Genomic DNA, 27,784 nt, shown 5'->3' on the forward strand with positions numbered 1-27,784 from the left:
TCCAATTTTTAGGCACACGGGGGCTCTCCAAACGTGACATGGTGTCCGCTAAAGAGTGGAGCCAATTTTTGATTCAAAAAGTCAAATGGCGCTCCTTCCCTTCCAAGCCCTGCCGTGCGCCCAAACAGTGGTTTACCCCCACATATGAGGTATCAGCATACTCAGGACAAATTGGACAACAACTTTCGTGGTTCAGTTTCTCCTTTTACCATTGGGAAAATAAAAAAATTGTTGCTAAAAGATAATTTTTGTGACTAAAAAGTTAAATGTTCATTTTTTCCTTTCATGTTGCTTCTGCTGCTGTGAAGCACCTGAAGGGTTAATAAACTTCTTGAATGTGGTTTTGAGTACCTTGAGGGGTGCAGTTTTTAGAATGGTGTCACTTTTGGGTATTTTCAGCCATATAGACCCCTCAAACTGACTTCAAATGTGAGGTGGTCCCTAAAAAAAATGGTTTTGTAAATTTCGTTGTAAAAATGACAAATCGCTGGTCAAATTTTAACCCTTATAACTTCCTAACAAAAAAAAATTTTGTTTCCAAAATTGTGCTGATGTAAAGTAAACATGTGGGAAATGTTATTTATTAACTATTTTGTGTCACATATCTCTCTGGTTTAACAGAATAAAAATTCTAAACGTGAAAATTGCAAAATTTTCAAAATTTTCGCCAAATTTCCGTTTTTCCCACAAATAAACGCAGAATTTATTGACCTAAATTTACCACTAACATGAAGCCCAATATGTCACGAAAAAACAATCTCAGAACCGCTAGGATCCGTTGAAGCGTTCCTGAGTTATTACCTCATAAAGGGACACTGGTCAGAATTGCAAAAAACGGCAAGGTCTTTAAGGTCAAAATAGGCTGGGTCATGAAGGGGTTAAAGGGGTTGACTGGTCAACCTATTATTTTTGTTTATCTTATTGTTGTCCTGTCTGGGTATGACATTTGTCACCTGCACCGATCAGCTGTTAAAGGCTCCAATGGTGGCCAGATGTAAACCGTATCTAATGTGTAGCTGCTGCACATTTAATTAACCTCTGCAGTGCAGCTCTGTGCCATGAGTTTACAACCAGCTGCCGTGAGAGCTTGTAACAGCAGAGCTGTGGGAGATTCTACTAGCTGGGAAAAAACAGCTACGTAGGCAAGGTATACCATGTGTGCTTGTTCTGAGAGACCAGTGGCGCTCTATCGTGTAAAAATATCAAAGTAAAATTACTTTAGTTTCGACAATTTTATTTCAGAAATCATCAAAATAGCATGAGTGACATAGAGTATAAAGTACAAGGATCCCTTGCAGGAGGAAATTTACAGTGTCCGTAAAGTCATGGTGCACTTTTGACCAGTCACTGGAAAGCAAAAAAAATAACGATAGAAATGTGAAATCTGCTCCAAATAAAAGAAAACCTCTCCCAGTTTCATACAGTCATGGCCAAAAGTATTGACACCCCTGCAATTCTGTCAGATAATACTCATTTTCTTCCTGAAAATGATTGCAAACACAAATATATTTGGTATTATCTTCATTTAATTTGTCTTAAATGAAAAAACACAAAAAGAATTGTCCTAAAGCCAAATTGAATATAATTCCACACCAATCATAAAAAAGGGGGTGGACAAAAGTATTGGCACTGTTTGAAAAATCATGTGATGCTTCTCTAATTTGTGTAATTAACAGCACCTGTAACTTACCTGTGGCACCTAACAGGTGTTGGCAATAACTAAATCCCACTTGCAGCCAGTTGACATGGATTAAAGTTGTCTCAACCTCTGTCCTGTGTCCTTGTGTGTACCACATTGAGCATGGAGAAAAGAGAGAAGACCAAAGAACTGTCTGAGGACTTGAGAAACCAAATTGTGAGGAAGCATGAGCAATCTCAAGGCTACAAGTCCATCTCCAAAGACCTGAATGTTCCTGTGTCTACCGTGTGCAGTGTCATCAAGAAGTTTAAAGACCATGGCACTGTGGCTAACCTCCCTAGATGTGGATGGAAAAGAAAAATTGACAAGAAATTTCAACGCAAGATTGTGCGGATGTTGAATAAAGAACCTCGACTAACATCCAAACAAGTTCAAGCTGCCCTGCAGTCTGAGGGTACAACAGTGTCACATAGTAACATAGTAACATAGTTAGTAAGGCCGAAAAAAGACATTTGTCCATCCAGTTCAGCCTATATTCCATCATAATAAATCCCCAGATCTACGTCCTTCTACAGAACCTAATTGTATGATACAATATTGTTCTGCTCCAGGAAGACATCCAGGCCTCTCTTGAACCCCTCGACTGAGTTCGCCATCACCACCTCCTCAGGCAAGCAATTCCAGATTCTCACTGCCCTAACAGTAAAGAATCCTCTTCTATGTTGGTGGAAAAACCTTCTCTCCTCCAGACGCAAAGAATGCCCCCTTGTGCCCGTCACCTTCCTTGGTATAAACAGATCCTCAGCGAGATATTTGTATTGTCCCCTTATATACTTATACATGGTTATTAGATCGCCCCTCAGTCGTCTTTTTTCTAGACTAAATAATCCTAATTTCGCTAATCTATCTGGGTATTGTAGTTCTCCCATCCCCTTTATTAATTTTGTTGCCCTCCTTTGTACTCTCTCTAGTTCCATTATATCCTTCCTGAGCACCGGTGCCCAAAACTGGACACAGTACTCCATGTGCGGTCTAACTAGGGATTTGTACAGAGGCAGTATAATGCTCTCATCATGTGTATCCAGACCTCTTTTAATGCACCCCATGATCCTGTTTGCCTTGGCAGCTGCTGCCTGTCACTGGCTGCTCCAGGTAAGTTTATCATTAACTAGGATCCCCAAGTCCTTCTCCCTGTCAGATTTACCCAGTGGTTTCCCATTCAGTGTGTAATGGTGACATTGATTCCTTCTTCCCATGTGTATAACCTTACATTTATCATTGTTAAACCTCATCTGCCACCTTTCAGCCCAAGTTTCCAACTTATCCAGATCCATCTGTAGCAGAATACTATCTTCTCTTGTATTAACTGCTTTACATAGTTTTGTATCATCTGCAAATATCGATATTTTACTGTGTAAACCTTCTACCAGATCATTAATGAATATGTTGAAGAGAACAGGTCCCAATACCGACCCCTGCGGTACCCCACTGGTCACAGCGACCCAGTTAGAGACTATACCATTTATAACCACCCTCTGCTTTCTATCACTAAGCCAGTTACTAACCCATTTACACACAATTTCCCCCAGACCAAGCATTCTCATTTTGTGTACCAACCTCTTGTGCGACACAGTATCAAACGCTTTGGAAAAATCGAGATATACCACATCCAATGACTCACCGTGGTCCAGCCTATAGCTTACTTCTTCATAAAAACTGATTAGATTGGTTTGACAGGAGCGATTTCTCATAAACCCATGCTGATATGGAGTTAAACAGTTATTCTCATTGAGATAATCCAGAATAACATCCCTCAGAAACCCTTCAAATATTTTACCAACAATAGAGGTAAGACTTACTGGCCTATAATTTCCAGGTTCACTTTTAGAGCCCTTTTTGAATATTGGCACCACATTTGCTATGCGCCAATCCTGCGGAACAGACCCTGTCGCTATAGAGTCCCTAAAAATAAGAAATAATGGTTTATCTATTACATTACTTAGTTCTCTTAGTACTCGTGGGTGTATGCCATCCGGACCCGGAGATTTATCTATTTTAATCCTATTTAGCCGGTTTCGCACCTCTTCTTGGGTTAGATTGGTGACCCTTAATATAGGGTTTTCATTGTTTCTTGGGATTTCACATAGCATTTCATTTTCCACCGTGAATACCGTGGAGAAGAAGGTGTTTAATATGTTAGCTTTTTCCTCGTCATCTACAACCATTCTTTCCTCACTATTTTTTAAGGGGCCTACATTTTCAGTTTTTATTCTTTTACTATTGATATAGTTGAAGAACAGTTTGGGATTAGTTTTACTCTCCTTAGCAATGTGCTTCTCTGTTTCCTTTTTGGCAGCTTTAATTAGTTTTTTAGATAAAGTATTTTTCTCCCTATAGTTTTTTAGAGCTTCAATGGTGCCATCCTGCTTTAGTAGTGCAAATGCTTTCTTTTTTGTCAACCCGTACTATCCATCGGCGTCTGAATGAAAAGGGACTGTATGGTAGGAGACCCAGGAAGACCCCACTTCTTACCCCGAGACATAAAAAAGCCAGGCTGGAGTTTGCTAAAACTTACCTGAAAAAGCCTAAAACGTTTTGAAAGAATGTTCTCTGGTCAGATGAGACAAAAGTAGAGCTTTTTGGGCAAAGGCATCAACACAGAGTTTACAGGAGAAAAAAAAGAGGCATTCAAAGAAAAGAACACGGTCCCTACAGTCAAACATGGCGAAGGTTCCCTGATGTTTTGGGGTTGCTTTGCTGCCTCTGGCACTGGACTGCTTGACCGTGTGCATGGCATTATGAAGTCTGAAGACTGCCAACAAATTTTTCAGCATAATGTAGGGCCCAGTGTGAGAAAGCGGAGTCTCCCTCAGAGGGCATGGGTCTTCCAGCAGGACAATGACCCAAAACACACTTCAAAAAGCACTAGAAAATTGTTTGAGAGAAAGCACTGGAGACTTCTAAGGTGGCCAGCAATGAGTCCAGACCTGAATCACATAGAACACCTGTGGAGAGATCTAAAAATGGCAGTTTGGAGAAGGCACCCTTCAAATATCAGGGACCTGGAGCAGTTTGCCAAGGAAGAATTGTCTTAAATTCCAGCAGAGCCATGTAAGAAACTCATTGATGGTTACCGGAAGCGGTTGGTCGCAGTTATTTTGGCTAAAGGTTGTGCAACCAAGTATTAGGCTGAGGGTGCCAATACTTTTGTCTGGCCCATTTTTGGAGTTTTGTGTGAAATGATCAAGGTTTTGCTTTTTGCTTCATTCTCTTTTGTGTTTTTTCATTTAAGAAAAGTTAAATGAAGATGATAATACCAAAGAATTTGTGTTTGCAATCATTTTCAGGAAGAAACTGAATATTATCTGACAGAATTGCAGGGGTGTCAATACTTTTGGCCATGAGTGTACCTATTCAGTGCAGTTTCATGTGGGCTCCGTTTGTTGCCCTACACACATCCAAATGATAGCATAAGCTTGTGGTTGCATGATGTCACAGACCTGGCAGTGTATTAATCGGAGTTCAGTTTATCAGGGGTTAATCTGACTGGGGGCTCAGCAACAGCTTAAATGAGTTTGTGTTGTTTGATTGGTTCTTGTTATCTCTCCTCATGAACAGGTCTGATATGATTGGGCCAGAGAAAGGGAGCCAAAATGTAAACTATAAAAGTGCATCATGACTTTACGGACACACTGTATAGTAGACTAAATATGAGAAATACAATATCCTTGACTTGTTGATTTTAGTTGTACAAAACAAATATACAGCAATATTAACTCAATTGTGTTGTAATAGTTAAAAAAAAAGGGGGGGGGAGAGGAGAGGGGGTATAGAACCTTGGATGATAGTGATGGGAGAAGAGTTGACGTAATCTAAAGGATCGGATCGTGTAGTTCAGAAGTCATGGCCATCAGTCAATAATGTATTTGTTATATTTTATACGGATAGCAACATTATCCTGGAAAAGTCGCCGTCCATCTGTGCCTGGATCCATGGATCCCAGATACCTCGAAAGATTTCAAAAGAGTCGGATCTAAGGAAAATAACTTTATTTAAGATGTTGACCTACTGATTCTGGGCAATACACTTATAATTCGTGGTGGAAGATCTGAATCAAAGTGCTTAGCTGTGCGTCTGGGCACCACTATTGTACAGGTCAGGGGGGTTGTTACTGATATTGCACTGGGGGCACAGAAGCCCTAAAATTGAAAGTGGAATTTACTGGCTACACCTAATCACTCTTTGTGGTAGTCTTGCAAGACCTTTCAAGATTGTTTCTAGAGGTCTTCCCTGTAAGGGTTTGAAATTTAAGAATAGAAAACACAAAGTAAAAACAACCTTTACTTTTATATAATATTGGAAATCTTGATCAGTAGATTTTCCTTTGCATTATATACAAATTTAACTCCTGGAAATGTAACAAAAATGATTCTGTAGGGCTTGGGGTGCATTTATTTAGGAATCTGTCTTCCTGTGTGCTACTTGAAGACGTGACCTTTGATTAAAATTCCAGTTATTGAGGCCTCCTTTTTGCAGCTTGTGTGGATATAGATTTGATTTCCTGTGGAAAGCCACTGTGAATGCTAATCAGCAGACTGTTCCTGTTGGATTCTTTTTGACTTTGTAACTACCCATGATTGGAGTTATGGGATGTCGAGCCTCAGGCAACTAAATGAAACAAAAAACAAGGTTCATTTAGGTCTGCTTCCAGACTACTGGAAACGAGTGCAATTAGCGCCCGTCAAGTGCTCCTATTTGATTTGTCCTAGGAAATAATTGTTTATACTCCATCTATCATAATGCATACAAAGGTTTCTAAGTGACCGAAATAGCTTTAAGTATGTGGAATTTACAGTGACGAATTTTAAGTTCAAAGATGCTGCAAAATACCATAAAATTAATGAAGTTGGTAACAGATTATTTTTTTTAAATAACATTAAAGTAAATTGCCCACATTTTTTTTATTAGCATGTAAATACTAAGAAAATATAGGTACTTTCAAAGATGAGAGGGTGCGTAGTCACCTGAAACGCGTCAATGACGCATATCATGGAACTGTCTACGCTCATGTTGTTTTACCCTCTGCTGAGCACCTTTGGTGACTAAAGAAAGAACTTTTAATAATATAGAGCACGGCACTCTTGGCTTCTAGGAGGTGCGCAAGTTGGGTTTCCAACCCATCAAATCAATGCAATAAATACTTGACACTCAGGAGATCTTTTTGTATGATAGAAAGTGAACAATTCGTTTATTGGGTGCATCCACAATTTAAACGTTTTCGGTCTACTTAACAGACCTTCATCAGAAACAGATACTGGAATACTGCAATACATATGTAAGAATACAAAGACATATTGTTAAGAAAGGTAATATGATGCACAATCTCAATACAGACATAATACATAATATTTGAGAAGAATAAATACATCATAAGAGAAGAGACACACAACGACTACTGTGGCGGACAGGATGGATCCGGCCTGGTGTCCCGTGAGTCGTGAGCCTCGTTACAGGAGATACTACGGACTGTGAACGTGTAAAGGAAAGGAATATGATAAAATGATGACCTCAAGTCCCAGTAAAGAAACTAGATGGGCTATGTGATAACCTCCCCCACTAGAACAATGAAGGATACTGCGAATGAGGTGACTACCCAAAATGCGGGATCAGAGGGTTAAGGTGCGAGCTGAAGTGCCTATGACATGGAAACAAAAGATATGAGCACATAATCAGAACATGTAGAACCACATAAACATGCCATATAGTAGGTATCGTATAGGATAGCTAGATGTGAGGCCCGGGTGGGCGTGCTATATGCTGAGACTAGTCCAGGTCTGAGACCACCAGGAATCTATATGAGCGGGAATCAAACCTACAGGCCAGAAATACTGCCCGTAGATCTGAGGATAAAGAAAAGGAGAAAAAAAAAAAAAAGAAAAAAAAGAAAACGGAGAAGAAGGACAAATACGGAGAAGAAGGACAAATATAGAGGAGATTGAGATGAATAAGGACAAATAGAAGACTAGAAGCCCCCCTGGAGGTACCTGGAAGCCACGAAGAGTGAATGTGGGCCCACAGGGGTGCCAACAATAGGCACAGTCCGGGAGAGCAGGGCGCCTGAATGACAAAGGTTATAAAAAGTAAGACCCAGGACAAGTGGCCTAAGGTAGGGGGGTACATTTAGGAACTGCGGCGGTTACCTTGGAGAAACTGGAGCTGCAGGAGCAGGGCGCTAGTAGAAGGGCGAGTGACTCGCAATGGCAGAAGCGCTAAAGACACAAAAGGCAGAAAAAAGGTAACTGGGCCGTCCAGGATATAAACTGGCAAGAGGGGTAAGGATAAGGAGAGGAGAGGGCAGAAGGGATGAGAGAGCATCGCAAAAGGAAGAGCGTTGCTATACCTGAGGACTCCACAGGGACAGGCACCGGACAGCTGAAGAAGCGTCACTCCCAGGGACTGCTGACAGGCGGCGGCACTTCCGGGTTTAAGTGCCCGCCGCCATTAGGTCAGCTGATGTGCCGCGTCATCGGGTCACATGACCGCCGGGACCGCGCATGCGTGGTGCGGGCCAAAAGCCGGGGAGGAGAGCCGAGGGGAGGCGGCGCCTGCGCAGAGGAATGAAGCGTCGGCCAATGGGGACTAGGCCGTGTACTGCCAGCTTGGACCGCGCATGCGTGGAAAATAGAAAATACCGGGGAGGAAAGCCAAGGGGAGGCGGCATCTGCGCAGAGCACTGGGGTGCCGGCTCACAGGATAGGGGATACCGGGCAGGATGCCCAATAGTAGCCGAGTGTAAGGGAGGCACACTAGGACAGCAGCGTCATGATATAGAGTCAGAGAAAGAGATAAAGGTTCATTAGATGGTGGTCACACTGGAACGCTGTGTAGAGATGAAACTAACACTCTACATAGAGATGGCTTTGTGAATACTATACCATGTGAGGAAAGGCCAGTGCTCAAAACGTGGGGTGTGACTAACGATTCTGAAAAAGAAGAGACACGAAACAGTTAAAAACAGGACAAGAGAACAGGTCAATATACAATAAAAACACAATGAAAACGTACACAGTATTTTACAAAAAAGCTGATACATCATAGTCCCTGTTCAATCCCCTAGGTTCAAGGGTTTGTAGCGTATATATCCAATATGCTTCCCTTTTCTGAAGCATTTTGGTGCGGTTTTGACCCCTTCTGGGGATGTCAACCTGTTCAAGAACCTGGAATCGGAGTTGAGCTATATTGTGATTTTTTGCAGAAAAATGAAACGGGAGGGGGAGGTGCGTCTTATTACACCGGATCGTGGACTTATGTTGGGCCACCCTATCCCTCACTGTTTGTGTGGTTTCCCCTACATAGGCCAAACCGCAAGGGCATTTGATAAGATAGACCACAAAAGTCGACTCGCAGGTATAGAAGCCCTTAATGGGAATGGCCTTACCAGTTTGTGGATGAAAAACCGAGGGACCCTTTTGTACATTGCTGCACTGTAAGCAGTTAAGGCAGGGGAATGTGCCCCGTCTTTGAGTGTGAAGAAAGACCTGCTTGGGAATCAGGGTGCTAGGGCCAATGTCGGCCTTGACTAGCCTATCCTTGAGGTTCCTAGCTCGCTTAAACCATGACAAAAATGGCAATCTGAACTCTGCAATATTAGGGTAGCTTTTGGTTAGGATATTCCAGTGCCTCCGTATGGTCGACTGTACTAAGCCAGAGAAAGGGTGGAAAGTGGAGACAAATGGGATTCTTTTAGGATTATCCCTAGTTCTACTATTGGGCATATTGCGTTTAGCCTCCGTCAGTACCCCCTTAGGGTACCCCCTATCAGCAAACTTGTGTTCCATCTCGATAAGTCTGGTTTGTTTTAAATTTTCATCGGAGACAATCCTGTCAACCCTATGAAACTGCGATTTAGGGATAGAGTTCTTAATGGAGGGTGGGTGGCAGCTGGTGAAGAATAAAAGGCCATTGCGATCTGTCGGTTTTGTGTATAAATCGATAGCCAAGTGGCCCCCCCTCTCCTTGTAAATCAGAGTGTCCAAAAAGCTAATCCTGTGTGTGTCATGTTGTATCGAGAATTTTAATTCAGGCCAGATACCATTGATGTGTTGATCAAAGGACAGGAGCGATTCAATTGGGCCATCCCAGATGCAGAATATATCGTCTATATATCTCCGCCACACCATACAGTGACTAATAAATAGAGGATGATTATATACAAAATCCTGTTCGAAATTAGCCATATACGCTACAGCGTAAGGAGGCGCTACATTAGCGCCCATTGCGGTGCCTTGTTGCTGGGCATAGAAGGTGTCCTGGAACAAGAAATAATTTTCTTTGAGTTCCAGGCCCAATAGGTCGGCACAAAGATGACGGATTTTACTATCTATTTTGTTGTCATGTAAGAGTCTATCGGTAGCTGCTAAGCCTTTCTCGTGGACTATTGATGTATAAAGGCTGTTAACGTCCCAGGTTATCAGGAGGGAAGAAGGGGATATGGGGCCCAGAGATTTAATGACCTGAATGAAATCATTAGTATCCAATAGGAAAGAACGAGTGGTTTTAACTAGCGGTGTGAGAATTTTTTCCAATACCATAGACAAAGGTGACAAGACAGAGTCGGTAAGGGACACAATAGGCCGGCCTGGTGGTTTAATCAATCTCTTGTGTATTTTAGGCAGGACATAAAATATGGGGGTAATAGGATCCCTTTTAATGAGGAAATCTCTCAATTTACTATCAATGGTGCCTGCTTGATAGTGGAAGTCTATAATGGGTGCAATTTTTTTGATCAACTGGTTCAAAGGGTTATGTTGTATTATTTTGTACACTGTAGTGTCCCCCAGCTGTCTGAACACCTCCTCAAGATAGTCTGACCTGTCCATAACCACCGTCGCCCCGCCCTTATCTGCCGGTTTAATAATTAAGGATTTATCCGATGAAAGTTGTTCCAACGAAAGTCTCTCTGACTGTGTGAGATTGGTATGGAAGTGGAACTTCCCACGGTCCATCTCCCGAGTCAGTGTGTGAATGTCCCTCTCAACAAGGGAAACGAAGGTCTCCACTGGTGGGTTGGACCGTGGTGGCATGTAGGAGCTCGGAGTCCGTAACCCCAAGTCACGGAGTTCAAGAAGAGTCTTATCACGTCCGGAACAGATGGGTATGGCAGGTTGTTCTGAGAAGTGTACACGCAATCTAATGTTGCGATAGAACCTCTGTAAGTCCATATTGAGTTCAAATGAATTGAACTTGTACGTAGGGCAAAAGGATAGACCCTTCTGGAGTACAGTTGATGTGTGTCCAGGTTTTTGGAAGAGATGTTAACTACCAGCGGGAGGTCCTTACCTGTGAGCGTGTTGCCATCTGATTTCTGGGTTCCCCGGCGGCATTGGCCCCCCCTCCTCGTCTTCCCTTTGGACGGCTGCGGTTGTTCCCTAAAAAAGAATGGGAGGAAGAAGAATTTGAGGTGCCGGGCCTGCTGTCGATGGAACCAGAAGAGCTTAGTGAGCTGTGGCGCCTGGTGGAGTGCTGAGTATCTCGCCACTGGTAGACACGGTTCTGCAGGTAGTCCTCGGTGTCCCTCAAGAATTTGGATCTTTTTCTCTTCTCCAATTCCAATCTGTGTGACCGTAATAGCTCCAGATTCTTTGTCTTGAGTTCCTGGAATTCTTCCTGAGGCAGGGTACTGGTCAGTTGACTCTCGATCGCGTTGATTTGGGCATTCACTGTTTCCAGGTTCTTTTGAAGGTAGGAAAGGGTTAAAGTCATAAGGTCCGCGGAACATTTGTTCAGAATATGTTCAAACTTCGTGCAATAGTCTTTATCTTCCCTGAAGAAGGTCGGTTGTAAGGGGACCCGCAATCCCCGTGGGATCCTCTGGACACGGAGGTATTCAGCTATTGTAATAATGTGCAGTTCTAGGTTAACTGCTCTTCTAGACTCGCGTTCCAAGTCGCGATTCTTGAGTTCTTTGGCAGGAATCTGAAGAAAGTCGCTGGGCGCGGTAACTTTGGACAGAATTTCCGCCGCCTCTGTTGCGTTGAAGGAGAAGGTCTCACTCGACATCATCCAAGGTGCTCGTGGAAGGATAGAGCATGTAATAATATAGAGCACGACACTCTTGGCTTCTAGGAGGTGCGCAAGTTGGGTTTCCAACCCATCAAATCAATGCAATAAATACTTGGCACTCAGGAGATCTTTTTGTATGATAGAAAGTGAACAATTCGTTTATTGGGTGCATCCACAATTTAAACGTTTTCGGTCTACTTAACAGACCTTCATCAGAAACAGATACTGGAATACTGCAATACATATGTAAGAATACAAAGACATATTGTTAAGAAAGGTAACATGATGCACAATCTCAATACAGACATAATACATAATATTTGAGAAGAATAAATACATCATAAGAGAAGAGACACACAACGACTACTGTGGCGGACAGGATGGATCCGGCCTGGTGTCCCGTGAGTCGTGAGCCTCGTTACAGGAGATACTACGGACTGTGAACGTGTAAAGGAAAGGAATATGATAAAATGATGACCTCAAGTCCCAGTAAAGAAACTAGATGGGCTATGTGATAACCTCCCCCACTAGAACAATGAAGGATACTGCGAATGAGGTGACTACCCAAAATGCGGGATCAGAGGGTTAAGGTGCGAGCTGAAGTGCCTATGACATGGAAACAAAAGATATGAGCACATAATCAGAACATGTAGAACCACATAAACATGCCATATAGTAGGTATCGTATAGGATAGCTAGATGTGAGGCCCGGGTGGGCGTGCTATATGCTGAGACTAGTCCAGGTCTGAGACCACCAGGAATCTATATGAGCGGGAATCAAACCTACAGGCCAGAAATACTGCCCGTAGATCTGAGGATAAAGAAAAGGAGAAAAAAAAAAAAAAAAGAAAAAAAGAAAACGGAGAAGAAGGACAAATACGGAGAAGAAGGACAAATATAGAGGAGATTGAGATGAATAAGGACAAATAGAAGACTAGAAGCCCCCCTGGAGGTACCTGGAAGCCACGAAGAGTGAATGTGGGCCCACAGGGGTGCCAACAATAGGCACAGTCCGGGAGAGCAGGGCGCCTGAATGACAAAGGTTATAAAAAGTAAGACCCAGGACAAGTGGCCTAAGGTAGGGGGGTACATTTAGGAACTGCGGCGGTTACCTTGGAGAAACTGGAGCTGCAGGAGCAGGGCGCTAGTAGAAGGGCGATAGGGATAGGGTGGCCCAACATAAGTCCACGATCCGGTGTAATAAGACGCACCTCCCCCTCCCGTTTCATTTTTCTGCAAAAAATCACAATATAGCTCAACTCCGATTCCAGGTTCTTGAACAGGTTGACATCCCCAGAAGGGGTCAAAACCGCACCAAAATGCTTCAGAAAAGGGAAGCATATTGGATATATACGCTACAAACCCTGGAACCTAGGGGATTGAACAGGGACTATGATGTATCAGCTTTTTTGTAAAATACTGTGTACGTTTTCATTGTGTTTTTATTGTATATTGACCTGTTCTCTTGTCCTGTTTTTAACTGTTTCGTGTCTCTTCTTTTTCAGAATCGTTAGTCACACCCCACGTTTTGAGCACTGGCCTTTCCTCACATGGTATAGTATTCACAAAGCCATCTCTATGTAGAGTGTTAGTTTCATCTCTACACAGCGTTCCAGTGTGACCACCATCTAATGAACCTTTATCTCTTTCTCTGACTCTATATCATGACGCTGCTGTCCTAGTGTGCCTCCCTTACACTCGGCTACTATTGGGCATCCTGCCCGGTATCCCCTATCCTGTGAGCCGGCACCCCAGTGCTCTGCGCAGATGCCGCCTCCCCTTGGCTTTCCTCCCCGGTATTTTCTATTTTCCACGCATGCGCGGTCCAAGCTGGCAGTACACGGCCTAGTCCCCATTGGCCGACGCTTCATTCCACTGCGCAGGCGCCGCCTCCCCTCGGCTCTCCTCCCCGGCTTTTGGCCCGCACCACGCATGCGCGGTCCCGGCGGTCATGTGACCCGATGACGCGGCACATCAGCTGACCTAATGGCGGCGGGCACTTAAACCCGGAAGTGCCGCCGCCTGTCAGCAGTCCCTGGGAGTGACGCTTCTTCAGCTGTCCGGTGCCTGTCCCTGTGGAGTCCTCAGGTATAGCAACGCTCTTCCTTTTGCGATGCTCTCTCATCCCTTCTGCCCTCTCCTCTCCTTATCCTTACCCCTCTTGCCAGTTTATATCCTGGACGGCCCAGTTACCTTTTTTCTGCCTTTTGTGTCTTTAGCGCTTCTGCCATTGCGAGTCACTCGCCCTTCTACTAGCGCCCTGCTCCTGCAGCTCCAGTTTCTCCAAGGTAACCGCCGCAGTTCCTAAATGTACCCCCCTACCTTAGGCCACTTGTCCTGGGTCTTACTTTTTATAACCTTTGTCATTCAGGCGCCCTGCTCTCCCGGACTGTGCCTATTGTTGGCACCCCTGTGGGCCCACATTCACTCTTCGTGGCTTCCAGGTACCTCCAGGGGGGCTTCTAGTCTTCTATTTGTCCTTATTCATCTCAATCTCCTCTATATTTGTCCTTCTTCTCCGTATTTGTCCTTCTTCTCCGTTTTCTTTTTTTTCTTTTTTTTTTTTTTTCTCCTTTTCTTTATCCTCAGATCTACGGGCAGTATTTCTGGCCTGTAGGTTTGATTCCCGCTCATATAGATTCCTGGTGGTCTCAGACCTGGACTAGTCTCAGCATATAGCACGCCCACCCGGGCCTCACATCTAGCTATCCTATACGATACCTACTATATGGCATGTTTATGTGGTTCTACATGTTCTGATTATGTGCTCATATCTTTTGTTTCCATGTCATAGGCACTTCAGCTCGCACCTTAACCCTCTGATCCCGCATTTTGGGTAGTCACCTCATTCGCAGTATCCTTCATTGTTCTAGTGGGGGAGGTTATCACATAGCCCATCTAGTTTCTTTACTGGGACTTGAGGTCATCATTTTATCATATTCCTTTCCTTTACACGTTCACAGTCCGTAGTATCTCCTGTAACGAGGCTCACGATTCACGGGACACCAGGCCGGATCCATCCTGTCCGCCACAGTAGTCGTTGTGTGTCTCTTCTCTTATGATGTATTTATTCTTGTCAAATATTATGTATTATGTCTGTATTGAGATTGTGCATCATGTTACCTTTCTTAACAATATGTCTTTGTATTCTTACATATGTATTGCAGTATTCCAGTATCTGTTTCTGATGAAGGTCTGTTAAGTAGACCGAAAACGTTTAAATTGTGGATGCACCCAATAAACGAATTGTTCACTTTCTATCATACAAAAAGATCTCCTGAGTGCCAAGTATTTATTGCATTAAAGAAAGAACTTTGTTCACAAGTTCATTGAGCTGGATTTCTCTAGTTTTTGATTGCTCCACGCCTAAACACAGCATTTCCTGTGCTACGAACCCCTAAGGGTACCGTCACACTGCGATACGACCTGGCCGTGATCGTTGGAAAGTCCTTGTGTGGTCGCTGGAGAGCTGTCACACAGACAGCTCTCCAGCGACTAACGATGCCGAAGTCCCCGGGTAACCAGGGTAAACATCGGGTTACTAAGCGCAGGGCCGCGCTTAGTAACCCGATGTTTACCCTGGTTACCAGCGTAAACGTAAAAAAAAACAAACAGTACATACTTACATTCCGGTGTCTGTCACGTCCCTCGCTGTCAGCTTCCCGCATTGACTGTGAGCGCCGGCCGGCCGTAAAGCAGAGTACAGCGGTGACGTCACCGCTGTGCTTTACGGCTGGCGCTCACAGTCAGTGCGGGAAGCTGACGGCGAGGGACGTGACAGACACCGGAATGTAAGTATGTACTGTTTGTTTTTTTTACGTTTACTCTGGTAAGAGTTCTTTCACACTTCAGTTGTGTGGCGTCAGTTAGGTCCGACATCGTGGCGGATCGACGGATCCGTCAAATTTGGTGGAAAAACGGTTCTAACGGATCCGTTTTTTTGACGGATCAGCTGCCCCGATCCGTTTAAAAAACGGATCCGTTAGAACCGTTGCGACCGTTTTTACATCCGTTGTAACCGTTTTTTGACGGATCCGTTTTTTAAAAGGGGAGGATTTCAATGTGATTGGCTACTGGATACTACTGCAAAACTATATATAGCGTGTATTTACACCACATCTTTGAAAGGTTGTAGAGAAAGTGGCAGAAATGGAAGGAGTCCTGGCGAACATTGCAAAGATCTATGCGGATTTTACTTTTGAGGCAAATCAGTTGGCAGTCAGCGTTCGAGAGAGGGAGGAACAAAGACTGCGCATCCTACGGCAGCGGCGGAAGAGAAGGCTGTGGATCCATCCCATCACAGCACAACGTATGACCCGTGGTGTTTATTCCACGCTTTACATGGAACTAAGGGAAAACCCTCAAAAGTTCTTCAATTATGTGAGGATGAGAGCTGAAAATTTCGAGTTTTTATTGGGCTATGTGGAAGACTGTATACGTAGACGAGACACCCAGATGCGATTCTCAGTATCACCAGCAGAGCGTCTCATGGTGACTATTCGGTAAGTAATTTTTTTTTTTTAAATGATTCTCATTCATCAGACTTATAACTGTAATGTTGTTTTTTGAATTTTTTTATTAATTATTGTCTTTTCGTTTTGTTAACAGATTCCTTGCAACTGGAGAGTCGTTCTCATCCCTCCATTTTCAGTATCGACTTGGGATATCCACCATCTCGGGGATCATCAGAGATACCTGCCGGGCATTGTGGGAGTGCCTACAAGTGGAATACATCCCAGAGCCATCACAGGAGAGGTGGCTGGAGATCGCCCAAAATTTTCATCAAATTTGCCAGTTTCCAAATTGTGTTGGAGCAGTTGATGGAAAGCACATACGGATCGTCAAACCTTCAGGCTCTGGATCACAGTTTTATAACTATAAGAAGTACTTCTCTATTGTGTTGATGGCCATAGCCGATGCACAATGCAAGTTCATCGCTGTTGATATCGGTGCGTATGGACGCGCAAATGATTCACAAATCTTTAAAAATTCACCAATGGGGCGCCGTTTATATGGAGAGACATTTGATTTTCCGCCCCCTAGACCTCTCCCTGGAACCACTAGTCCACCATTACCATTTGTTTGTGTTGGAGATGATGCCTTCCAGCTTTCCCCACACTTGCTGAAACCCTTTGGAAGTAGTGGACTGACCCAGAGGAAAAAAATTTACAATTACCGCTTAACCAGAGCACGAAGAGTAGTGGAATGTGCTTTTGGCATCTTAACTGCCAAATGGAGAGTCCTGCTAACTGCAATTAAACTGCAGACTGAAACTGTCGATGATGTGGTCAAAGCGTGCGTTGTCCTGCACAATTTTGTTTTATCAAAAGAACAAGTTTCCCTGGAGGATAATGTTTCTGAAAGCACCTTACGGGATTACCAAAACCCCACTTTTCGCAGTCCAGTAGCAGTCTCCAGAATGCGGGACAGTTTTGCAGACTACTTCATGTCTCCTGCAGGATCAGTTGACTGGCAGTATGAAATGGTGTAAAAATTTTTTTCTTTTTACACTTGTAAAAATACCATTTTTTGTTTGCTTACAAAATCTTTGTACTTTAATGCAGCATTGTATGTTTTGCAACGGTACCCTTTAAACACTGTTATTGTTACTATTGCCATAACCTTGGTGATTTAAAAACTTTACAAAAAAAAAAAGAGAAAGACAATAAAATTGTTTTTAAACCAAAAAACTGTTTATTTATTTACAGATTCTCATAGTTTGGGGTGGAGATAGTAGCGGAGGGGCTGACAGGGCGGACCACGTCGAGAGTGGGGGACAGGACATCACGGGGAGGAACAGAAGTAGAATGGGTGGTGAAAACATGAGGTTGTGTAGAGAGTTGAGGTGCAGATGTGGTGTGTGGGAGGTATGAAGGTGTTGGTGGGATTGGGAACGGAGAAGTTAAAGGGGAAGAATGGAAGGGGGACGGTAAAAACTGGGAAAGACTAAGGGGGGAAGGAACAAATGACGAAGGAGTAGAATGGACGGGAGGATAGACGGTGGATTGAGAGGGGAAAGGTGTTGACACATGAAGGGTAGGTGGAGGGGCATGGGACATCGCCTGCGCTAGAGCAGTGTGGCAGCCTTGCATCACATGCATCTGCAGGTCAGGAGTTAGATTTTCCATGTGCCTGAGGACCGACTGAAAAAAACAGTGCCTTGGTGACTGATTTGCATCTGATTGCATCCTATCAAGACGACTGCTGAGTTCAAGTATGCTTTTGTTAAGCATATTGTACCCAGCAGACGTTTGCTCACTCAAATGCTTGATTGCACTGTGAAAGGATGCATTCAGCTGCAAAAAGTCAGGCGCATAGCTCCTTTCCTGACCTCTCTGGCGCTGCCGTCCTGACCACAAAGTTGGTCTAGATGTTGCGGCAGTGGCAGAGGGGTGGGGTAAAGGGAACTCTAACTCATCACCTGCAGCTTCAAGTGACGAAGTCCGCCCTGCTGCTCCAGCGCTGGTGGATGAGGCTGAGGGATCAAACGAAAGGGAAGGTGCAGAAACAGAGGGGTCGACGTGGTCCCCGGTGGCGGACTCTTGAGGGATCGCTCCAGAGGGGTGCAACTCTGATGCAGGCTCCCGAGTGCTGCAGAAAGTGCTGTTAAAGAAGAAAAAAAAAATTAGTATCTGGATATTACAATTGCCCTTGCTGCAAAAAAAATTGAAGGTTACACATTTTTACAGTTTGACTGAAAATATGTGGTGTTGAATATTTACCTTCTGCTCAGCAGCGTCGACCGGAGGAACGACAGGGCTCTGGCATGTTTGTATCTGCTCCTGCGTCCTCTAGATCCACTCGGGGCCTGCATCTCCTTATTAAACTCCCTCTTGAAGCGATCCCTGAGTGACCGCCACCGCACGATAATCCTGTTACCTGGAAAGAGAAAGCAAAAATTGGTTACTATACACCACATTAAATCATGCCTAACATAAGGTTATGAAGTGTGAATACTTACGCGCTAGATCCTGGGCCCCAGCATCGAGTTCCTCCCAGTTATCCATAACAGCACTGCACACTTCCTCCCATAGCCGTCGGGTGATTAACTGGTCAGCATGGCGGCGGTCCGACATGTTCCACAGCGGCTCCCGACTTTGTACTGCTTCGATGAGGGTGTTCACATCGATGCCCTCCTCTTCATCATCTTGTTCGGGAGCACGCTGTGAAGCCTAACAAAAAGATAAGAATAAAAAGGGAAAGATTACAACACATGAATTTTACATTTTACTAAACACCAAACCAAAAAGGAACTTACTCTTCGGCGACCGCCGCAATTATCATTCCGACGACTATGGGAGGTGCTTTGAGGAACTCTACGTCGAGCCCCGGATTGTGAAGACTAATTTAAAAAAAAAAATAAAATTAATAATGTTCTTTGATCGAGGCATATGTATTGTGTGCTGTGCTGAATGTTTGTGTTGGGTGTAGTGCATTGTATGTGAGGATCGGTCTGTTCAAAACTTACACTATGCGCTCCCGCTCCTTGTATTTCTCCACCCTGTCCGTCTCCTTCTGTTAGCCCCTCTGCTTCATATTCCTGTGAATACAGAATAAACACATAAAGGCTTAAAATACAATTGCCATTGTTGCAACAAAATAAAAAATGTATGAAGAAAAAAAATTAACACCTCAGTTTGCTGATGATGTGCTGGGGGGCTCTCAGAAGAAGACATTATGATCTTGCGTCTATCTTGGGTTGGTCGGTCCCTTGCTTGGGTCCTCTTGGTCCCTAGAATCTGTAAGCATAAAGGGAGTTCTAAGCTACTATACAAAAGGATAGATAGATAGATGCAGCTTTCAGGACTTTACACTTACATCTGTTTCCAAAACTTGGGGCTTGCGTATAGCTTGGGTCGGTCGGTCCCTTGCTTGGGTCCTCTTGGTCCCTAGAATCTGCAAGCATAAAGAGAGTTCTAAGCTACTATACAAAAGGATAGATGCAGCTGTAGGGACTTTACACTTACAACTTTTAAAAAAAAATGGGGAGCCTGCTTGTGTACGTCTTGGGTCAGTACCTACTACAGTACCTACAGTGCCAACTTATTTTTGATTTCCCCCACCACAAAAGAAAAAAAAAATTCTACCGTCAAACTTGATGCACAAGCTGCCAAACCCTCTACCTCCTGTTTCCCCACAAAAAAACCCCCCAAAAAATCCCTTTAAAACAACACCAAAACTACTTAGAACTTGATATGCGCAATGCGCATGCTGGTAAAACCCACCTAAACAAAGTTTAACCTTATAAAAAATGTTCCTCATTCGAAATTAAAATACCAATCCCCAAAATTGTTAATTATGATTACCCTACAGTTTGTATTTTCTAAAACCAGATAACATATTCTATAGCAAAGATTTGCATTACACATTTGTATATATAACCGTTACTGCATGTTTACCCAATATTACATTTATCTTGAAATGAGACTACTGACAGTTTTGTGAAATTTTTATTACTATATTTTTTTAAATTTTCTTTTTTTTAGGGTACAGTAGGAGCTACACTGCTCTTTATTTGAAATACAAGTACATTATGGGAAACAACAAAGATGCAGAACACATCACACATCATTTATACACACACACAAAACAAATTTTACACCACAGCTATTCAAAATACCAGCATAGTATGAAAAACATATAAACAGGGCAGGCAGGCAGGCACACGCACGCACGCACACACACACAGCCACCTTCTGTCTGTCCCTCGGCACTCTGCTTCTCTGCCCTGTGTAAGCACAGCGGCCGGAAAGCAGAGTGGTGACGTCACCGCTGTGCTCTGCTTTACGGCTGGCTGGCGCTCACAATGCAGAGAAGCACAGCACGGGGACAGACAGCGGAATTTACCTTTTTTTTTTTACTTTTACACTGGTAACCAGGGTAAACATCGGGTTACTAAGCGCGGCTCTGCAGTTAGTAACCCGATGTTTACTCTGGTTACCGGCATCATTGGTCGCTGGAGAGCTGTCTGTGTGACAGCTCTCCAGCAACCAAACAGCGACGCTGCAGCGATCCGGATCGTTGTCGGTATCGCTGCAGCGTGTGACGGTACCTTTAGTAAATACATCAAAAATCAACATTAACCAATATGGCATTGACAAATGCACATGCAACCAACAAGATGCACACAAACATACCTGCAAGCAGAGTCATAACGCAAGCATAACACATGAACAGGCGTAATATTGACGAAGGCATAATAAGGTGCAGGCACATGAACACATACATACAAAAGCACACAGCAGTACAAAAATACACACACACACGGCCATCAGTCCTCCAGCTGGAGCTTGATATATTCACAGTGGCAGGCCTCGGGGTGGATCTGGACTGTAGCAGGGCACTGGCTGTTGCAGGACGACGGCAGGCCTCAGGTTGGATTCAGGTTTTAAAAGCTCTTGCTGTACTCAGTACGTCATACACAAATGCGCACACACACACACACACACACACACACACATGCACGCTGGATGTCAGTACTCACATGGCTGTCTCAGGCAGGGTCTGGCTGGCAGGGCCTCTCTGGCTGGCTGGCAGGGCCTGGCTGGCAAGGTCTTGCTTGCAGGGTCTGGCAGTGTGTCTCTGGCTGGCAGGGCCTCTCTGGCTGGCAGGGCCTCTCTGGCTAGCTGGCAGGACCTCTCTGGCTGGCTGGCAAGGTCTTGCTGGCAGGGTCTGGCTGGGTCTCTCTTGCATTGAAGGGTCTGTCTTGCTGGCTGGTACATTTGGGAATGACCTGTCCTCTTTATATAGTTTTTGGGTTGTCTGGGCAAAGTATCCACTTTTTGGAGCATGCTCAATCAAAAAAAGCGGATTGAGGCGACGGATCCGCCAAAAAGCGGATCGCGACGGATCCGTCGTCCATAGGCGCCCATTCTAAAAAAAGGCGGACACGACGGATCCGCCGCGGTCCGCCTTTTCGGCGGCGCCAAAAAACGTTACAAAGTCCGTCAATGTCTAGACAACGTCCGCCAAATATCGACGGATCCGTCGCATGGCGGATGGAACGGACGGCCATCCGCCACAATCCGTCTCTAATGCAAGTCAATGGGAAAATAGCGGATCCGCCAAAAAAAAATGGCGGATCCGCCATTTCACGAAAATGACGGTTTTTGACTGACGCCGAAAGACTGAAGTGTGAAAGAGGCCTAACTGGTCTGTAGGAGCCAGAACTCTTAATGGTTGGTAGGAGATCAAATACTTATTTCTCATTGCAAAATGCAAATAAATGTATATAATTTATACAATGTGATTTTCTGGATTTTATTTTTGATATTTTATCTCTTAGGGTATGTGCACACGTCAGGATTTCTTGCAGAAATTTTCCTGACAAAAACCGGACATTTCTGCCAGAAATCCGCATGCGTTTTTACCGCGATTTTACCGCGTTTTTGACGTGGTTTTTGTGCATTTTTTCCCAAATGCATAGAATTGCGGGAAAAACGCAGAAGATCCACAAAAATAATAAACATGCAAATTTTTTTTACCGCGATGCGTTTTTTTCGCGGAAAAAAACGCATCCATGTGCACAAAACATGCAGAATGCATTCTAAATGATAGAATGCATAATGTATGCGTTAATGAGTTTTTTTGCGTTTTTAGCGCGAAAAAAACGCGAAAAAACCTGAACGTGTGCACATAGCCTTAATGTTAAAATGAATCTATCCATAAAATGATAGACTGTTCATGTCTTTGTCAGTGGGGAAACCTACAAAATCAGCAAGGGATCAAATGCTTATTTCTCCTACTGTAGCTAAACTCTGTAAAAAAAAAAAAAAAAATGGTGAGATTGTGGAAGACAGTTTCATGTAACCGGTCATACACCATGACAACAATGAGCTCAGCAACAAGACACAAGGATCAGTTCAAGCATTTTTTTTTAAGCGCACCAAGAAATGAGCAATGTGAGGACTGTAAACTAAGTGGACAGCCAAGAAAACTTAGTTCAGCAAATATAAGACTTATGCTTATTTTCCATAAAAATCAGATGTCAAGCAGTGCCATCAGCTCAGAAGGGCCAGTATCCAGTGAGACCCAGCTACACCCATCTGCTGTTCAAAAAATACTATCCAGAAGTTGTTTTCATAGAGGAATTGTGTCAAAAAAGCCATAACGTTTGTCATGGAAACAAGGCCAAGCAATTTAACTATGTACGAAACATAGGAACTGGGGTACAAAAACCTGCCAGGAGGTGCTATGGACTCATGAGTCAAATTTTTAAATATTTGCCTGTAACTGAAGGCAATATATTCACCGATGGTTGGAGAGCAGTACAATAAGAAATGTCTGCAGGCAACAGTGAAGCTTGGTGGGGGTTTCCCTGCAAGTTTGGGTCTGCATTTCAACAAATGCAGTTGGGGAGCTGGTGAGGATTAATGGTGTCCTCAATGCTGAGAAATAGATACAGCCAGTGTCATTAAGAACTTCATTAAGCAGATTAAGCTGTCCTAAAATGTTCAGTCCATATCATTACATCATTGAGCCTGTCTGACATTATATAAAGAGACAGGAGCATTTGCACAAGCCTGCATCCACAGAAGATTAGTGGCTAGTCCTCCAAGATGTTTACAACAACCTCAATGACGAGTTTATTCTAAAACTGTGTACGAGTGTTCCTACAAGAGTTGATGCTGTCTTGAAGGCAAAGGCCACACCAAATATGGATTTTATTTAGATTTATCTTTGGTTCATTCACTTTGCACTTTATTTGCATAAAATAAATTAACACTTCTATTTTTGAAACATTCCTACTTTTCAGCATTTTTTTTCTATATTTACCTAAAAATTTTGCTCAGCAGCACTATTTTATATCTACATTTTGTCTTTGGTAGTAAAAAAAATAATACATTTTAGTTTTGAGGACCTTGATGATAGTCACCGTTTATGGGTAATCCAAATAAGTTCTCTTCATTGCTGTGCAGGTCTCTAGGAAATCCCTTAATTCTGCAGGTCTGGTTTTGTTTAATTGACATAACGTACCATCATGCCAGGTATACTGAGAGGGCAAAATGAGAAATAAACCCAGCAGTTTACTGTAACAATCTGCTCTGTGTCAGGTATAATTATAATTAGCAGCATATATATTGTATGGTTTGCAAACATTCCTAGGGCATTACAGCTACCTTACTCATGTATGTGTATACATGCAGCTTTAATATGAATGTTACCTTTTATGTCTTTAGACCTTAGTAAATAAATGTTTTTATCTTTGTAATTTAGGCAGCACAGCTGGCAGTCCGTAGCCGAGAACACCTGCTCACTTTGGTGCTACGGATGAGGACCACTGCGCACATAGCCCTGCTTGCCAAGGGCTGCAGTAAACTGAGCTGGTTGTGACTCGCTTCTCTGTGTCCTGTGTTTTACGGGAAGTTTTTACTTTACAAGTCACGATAATAAGCTTTGAGGCATTATAAATGTTATCTTGTCCAAGAAGTGAAATACTGACTGCTTACTTAAAGACATGGTATGCTCTGTTTTCTCAAGCAAGCTCCAGTGACAGCAAGGTCAAGATGGTAGATGTCATGTTAGAAATACAATTGAAACAGGAATATAGAATGAAATAGTCCATTAACCCCTTTACGACTGTTGATATGTATTAGAACTTCGGCCGCTAAGGGGCCTTATTTCCTATCGAGAATAAGGGAATAGTGCCCCAGAGTCCAAAAATCTCCAGGTTCTCTGGACAAACACGATCAGGGCCATTTTTTCCTGTCCCCAATCATGTGATCGCCGTTATTCAATGAATAACACCGAACTTGTGTAGAAAACAAATGTTTGCCCGCTATTAAATTAATTTATCTCTCTTCTGACATATTATACAAGTCAGAGGCTAAAGTAGAAAAAAAAGTGCAAGTGCTTGCTGCTCGAGTTTGCATCGTGTGCTCGGGTATGCACCAAGCATCGCGGGTGCTTGTGGCATTCTCGAGTCTTCAGTCTGCATATTTTACGGCTGTTAGTCAAAGAAAACATGCAGCGATTGCTGGCCATAAATGGGCAATCCCCCAGCATGTTTTTTAGGGGTGTCTAACAGCCGCAAAACATGCGGGCCTGCTACTCAAGCATGTCACTTGAGCAACCTCGATACGTGGTGCCTACCCGAGCACCCGATGCAAACTCTAGTAGTGAGAACTTGTACTCAACACTAGAGTTGAGCAAATTTGCTCGGGTCCCTGCTTATTCGGCAAGCTGTAGCGCTTACCAAGTAAGCTGCAGAGGGAACCTGGCTTCCTGAGTCGTGCTGGCGGATGAGCTGTTTGGCTCCGCAGCTGCATGTGTCGCGGCTGTATGACTGTCATAACACATGCATGGAGATCCTGTTTGTTGGGCTCTCCAAGCTCTCCGACTGAAAAACTCTGCTTATACTCGAGTATATATGTTAAGTCATATTGAAGTACCCCTAAAGGCTACCCCTGATATGAATACATTCCTTGTGATATACGTTTCATAGTAATATGAAACCAGTCAGACAGTGCTTGTTAATCAGCTTTCTTTTAATCCAGGCGTGTCAAACTGCATTCCTCGAGGGCCGCAAACCATGCGTGTTTTCAAGATTTCCTTAGCATTGCACAAGGTGCTGCAATCATTATGTGTGTAGGTGATTAAATTATCACCTGTGCAGTACAAGGAAATCCTGAAAACATGACCTGTTTGCAGCCCTCGAGGAATGCAGTTTGACACCCTGTTTTAATCCAAAATGGTAAGTCTGCTTACCGATGCAAGTGAGAGGTGTGCAGATTTCTTAGTTTCAGACATTTCAGACTTCTGTTTGAGTTTTGCCGTTATGGACTCAAATGGCGAAGTGGTTTTTTCATTGATCAGAGTGATAAAACAGTGGCAGGTAGACGGTATGTGGATCAGTGACAGACAAATGGAGTTAGAAACATCAGAAGACACAGGGCAGGATTGTGAATATACCCCAAAACTCCTTTCATGCAGAATTGAATTATATAAAAGCAATGTATGATGGATTCCTGTGTATTATGGAGCAACAGAGAGAGTAGGAAGAGTCTAAAAGCTGCAACAACAAATCTAGTTACTTAAGCAAGTTGAAGATGAAATGATCTCTAAAGGTGTAAAGTTAAAGATAATTCACTTCCTTTGATTTCCTTTGTATTTTGAACCAGTTACAGAAGAAGTAGTAATCAGGCTCCTTGCATCTTCTCGCCTAACCACTTGCACCAGTGATCCCATTCCGTCAAATCTCCTCCAGTCCCTTTCCCTGGCTGTCACCTCTCACCTAACAAAAATATTCAACCTTTCTCTCACTTCCGGTATTTTTCCATCCTCATTTAAGCATGCCATCTTACATCCATTACTTTAAAAAAATCCCTCGATCAAAACTGTGCCGCTAATTATAGACCTGTCTGTAATCTTCCCTTCATCTCTAAACTCCTCGAGTGCCTGGTCCACTCCTGTCTTACCCGCTATCTCTCAGATAACTCTCTTCTAGACCCTCTTAATCTGGTTTCCGTTCTTTACACTCTACTGAAATTGCCCTCACAAAAGTCTCTAATGACCTACTAACAGCTAAATATAATGGTCACTACTCCATGCTAATTCTCTTGGATCTCTCCGCAGCATTCGACACTGTGGATCATCAGCTCCTCCTCACTATGCTCCGCTCCATCCACCTCAAGGACACCGTTCTCTCCTGGTTCTCCTCCTATCTCTCTGACCGCTCCTTCACTGTATCTTTTGCTGGTTCCTCCTGCTCTCAACTTCCCCTTACTGTTAAGGTTCCTCAAGGATCAGTCCTAGGCCCCCTCCTCTTCTCTTTGTATTCTGCTCCTATTGGACAAACAATCAGTAGATTTGGTTTCCAGTACCATCTCTATGCTGACGACACCCAATTATACACTTCTCCTGCTATCACGCCGACCTTTTTAGTAAACACCAGTGATTGTCTTACCGCTGTCTCTAACATCATGTCCTCCCTCTATCTGAAACTGAACCTGTCAAAAACTGAACTCCTCGTGTTTTCTCCCTCTATTAACCCACCTTTACCTGACATTGCCATCTCCCTGTGCGGTTCCACTATTACTCCAAAGCAACATGCCCGCTGCCTTGGGGTCGTACTTGATTCCGAGCTTTCATTCACCCCCCACATCCGATCACTGACTCGCTCTTCTCTGCATCTCAAAAACATTTCTAGAATTCGCCCTTTTCTTACTTTCGACTCTGCAAAAACTCTTACTGTCTCACTTATTCATTCTCGTCTGGACTATTGTAACTCTCTACTAATCGGCCTCCCTCTTACCAAACTCTCCCCGCTCCAATCTGTCCTCAATGCTGCAGTCAGGATCATATTCCTCACCAACCGTTGCACCGATGCCTCTACCTTGTGCTAGTCATTACACTGGTTACCCATTTACTCAAGAATCCAGTACAAAACTATTACCCTCATCCACAAAGCACTCCATGGCTCAGCACCACCCTACATCTCCTCTCTGGTCTCAGTCTGCGATCCTACCCGTGCCCTCCGCTAATGACCTCAGGTTAGCATCCTCAATAATCAGAACCTCCCACTCCCGTCTCCAAGACTTTACACGTGCTGTGCTGATTCTTTGGAATGCACTACCTAGGTTAATATGATTAATCCCCAATCCCCACAGTTTTAAGCGTGCCCTAAAAACTCATTTATTCAGATTGGCCAACCGCCTCAACGCATTAACCTAACTATCCCTGTGTGGCCCATTCAAAAAAAAACCAAAAACATAATTGGGTTCCTCGCATCATGTTCTCATACACTTTATGCAGTTAATAGCCCCCTGTGTCTGTACTGCTACATACTTAGGCAGTTAACTAGCTCATGCAGCTTTACATGAACACCTGAGCCTTACACTATGGCTGGTCTGACTAACTAAAGCAATTGTTACCATCCACCTCTCGTGTCTCCCCTTTTCCCCCTAGTTTGTAAGCGTGCGAGCAGGGCCCTCATTCCTCTTGGTATCTATTTTGAACTGTGATTTCTGTTATGCTGTAATGTCTATTGTCTGTACAAGTCCCCTCTATAATTTGTAAAGCGCTGTGGAATATGTTGGCGCTATATAAATAAAATTATTATTATTATTATTATTATTATTATTA

The 27,784-nt window shown here is 43.6% G+C and overlaps 3 protein-coding genes and 2 long non-coding RNA genes across 7 annotated transcripts in view; 3 read left to right on the forward strand and 2 right to left on the reverse strand.

The window, feature by feature from the left end:
* The window catches only part of AFG2A (AFG2 AAA ATPase homolog A), a 725,380-nt gene that overhangs the window by 325,526 nt on the left and 372,070 nt on the right, over positions 1-27,784 (forward strand). The gene's annotated exons all lie outside the window — the stretch shown is intronic.
* LOC138656717 (uncharacterized) lies at positions 7,030-12,020 on the reverse strand. Of its 3 annotated transcripts, XM_069743910.1 has the most exons (6): positions 10,979-12,020; positions 8,575-8,622; positions 7,840-7,908; positions 7,684-7,756; positions 7,275-7,334; positions 7,030-7,165 (listed from the first exon to the last, which is right to left on the reverse strand). In XM_069743910.1, the coding sequence occupies exons 1-5, from the start codon at positions 11,415-11,417 to the stop codon at positions 7,289-7,291; spliced, it is 675 nt and encodes a 224-aa protein (XP_069600011.1). In that variant the 5' UTR covers positions 11,418-12,020; the 3' UTR covers positions 7,030-7,165; positions 7,275-7,288. The 3 variants fall into 3 exon arrangements, with proteins under 3 accessions (XP_069600011.1, XP_069600010.1, XP_069600009.1); XM_069743909.1 differs by lacking the exons at positions 7,030-7,165; positions 7,275-7,334; positions 7,684-7,756 and having other exon boundaries at positions 7,829-7,908; XM_069743908.1 differs by lacking the exons at positions 7,030-7,165; positions 7,275-7,334; positions 7,684-7,756; positions 7,840-7,908 and having other exon boundaries at positions 7,929-8,622.
* LOC138658251 (uncharacterized) lies at positions 13,075-14,682 on the forward strand. The gene is made up of 5 exons (XR_011317413.1): positions 13,075-13,254; positions 13,921-13,989; positions 14,073-14,145; positions 14,496-14,555; positions 14,665-14,682. It is a non-coding gene; the product is annotated as an uncharacterized lncRNA (long non-coding RNA).
* LOC138656718 (uncharacterized) lies at positions 15,550-17,667 on the forward strand. Its single transcript, XM_069743911.1, has 2 exons — positions 15,550-16,203; positions 16,310-17,667. The coding sequence occupies exons 1-2, from the start codon at positions 15,851-15,853 to the stop codon at positions 17,190-17,192; spliced, it is 1,236 nt and encodes a 411-aa protein (XP_069600012.1). The 5' UTR covers positions 15,550-15,850; the 3' UTR covers positions 17,193-17,667.
* On the reverse strand, positions 18,986-19,792 carry LOC138656719 (uncharacterized). Its single transcript, XR_011316960.1, has 4 exons — positions 19,520-19,792; positions 19,333-19,440; positions 19,170-19,241; positions 18,986-19,043 (listed from the first exon to the last, which is right to left on the reverse strand). It is a non-coding gene; the product is annotated as an uncharacterized lncRNA (long non-coding RNA).

Source organism: Ranitomeya imitator, chromosome 1, assembly GCF_032444005.1.
Source record: "Ranitomeya imitator isolate aRanImi1 chromosome 1, aRanImi1.pri, whole genome shotgun sequence".
NCBI classification, from domain to species: domain Eukaryota; kingdom Metazoa; phylum Chordata; class Amphibia; order Anura; family Dendrobatidae; genus Ranitomeya; species Ranitomeya imitator.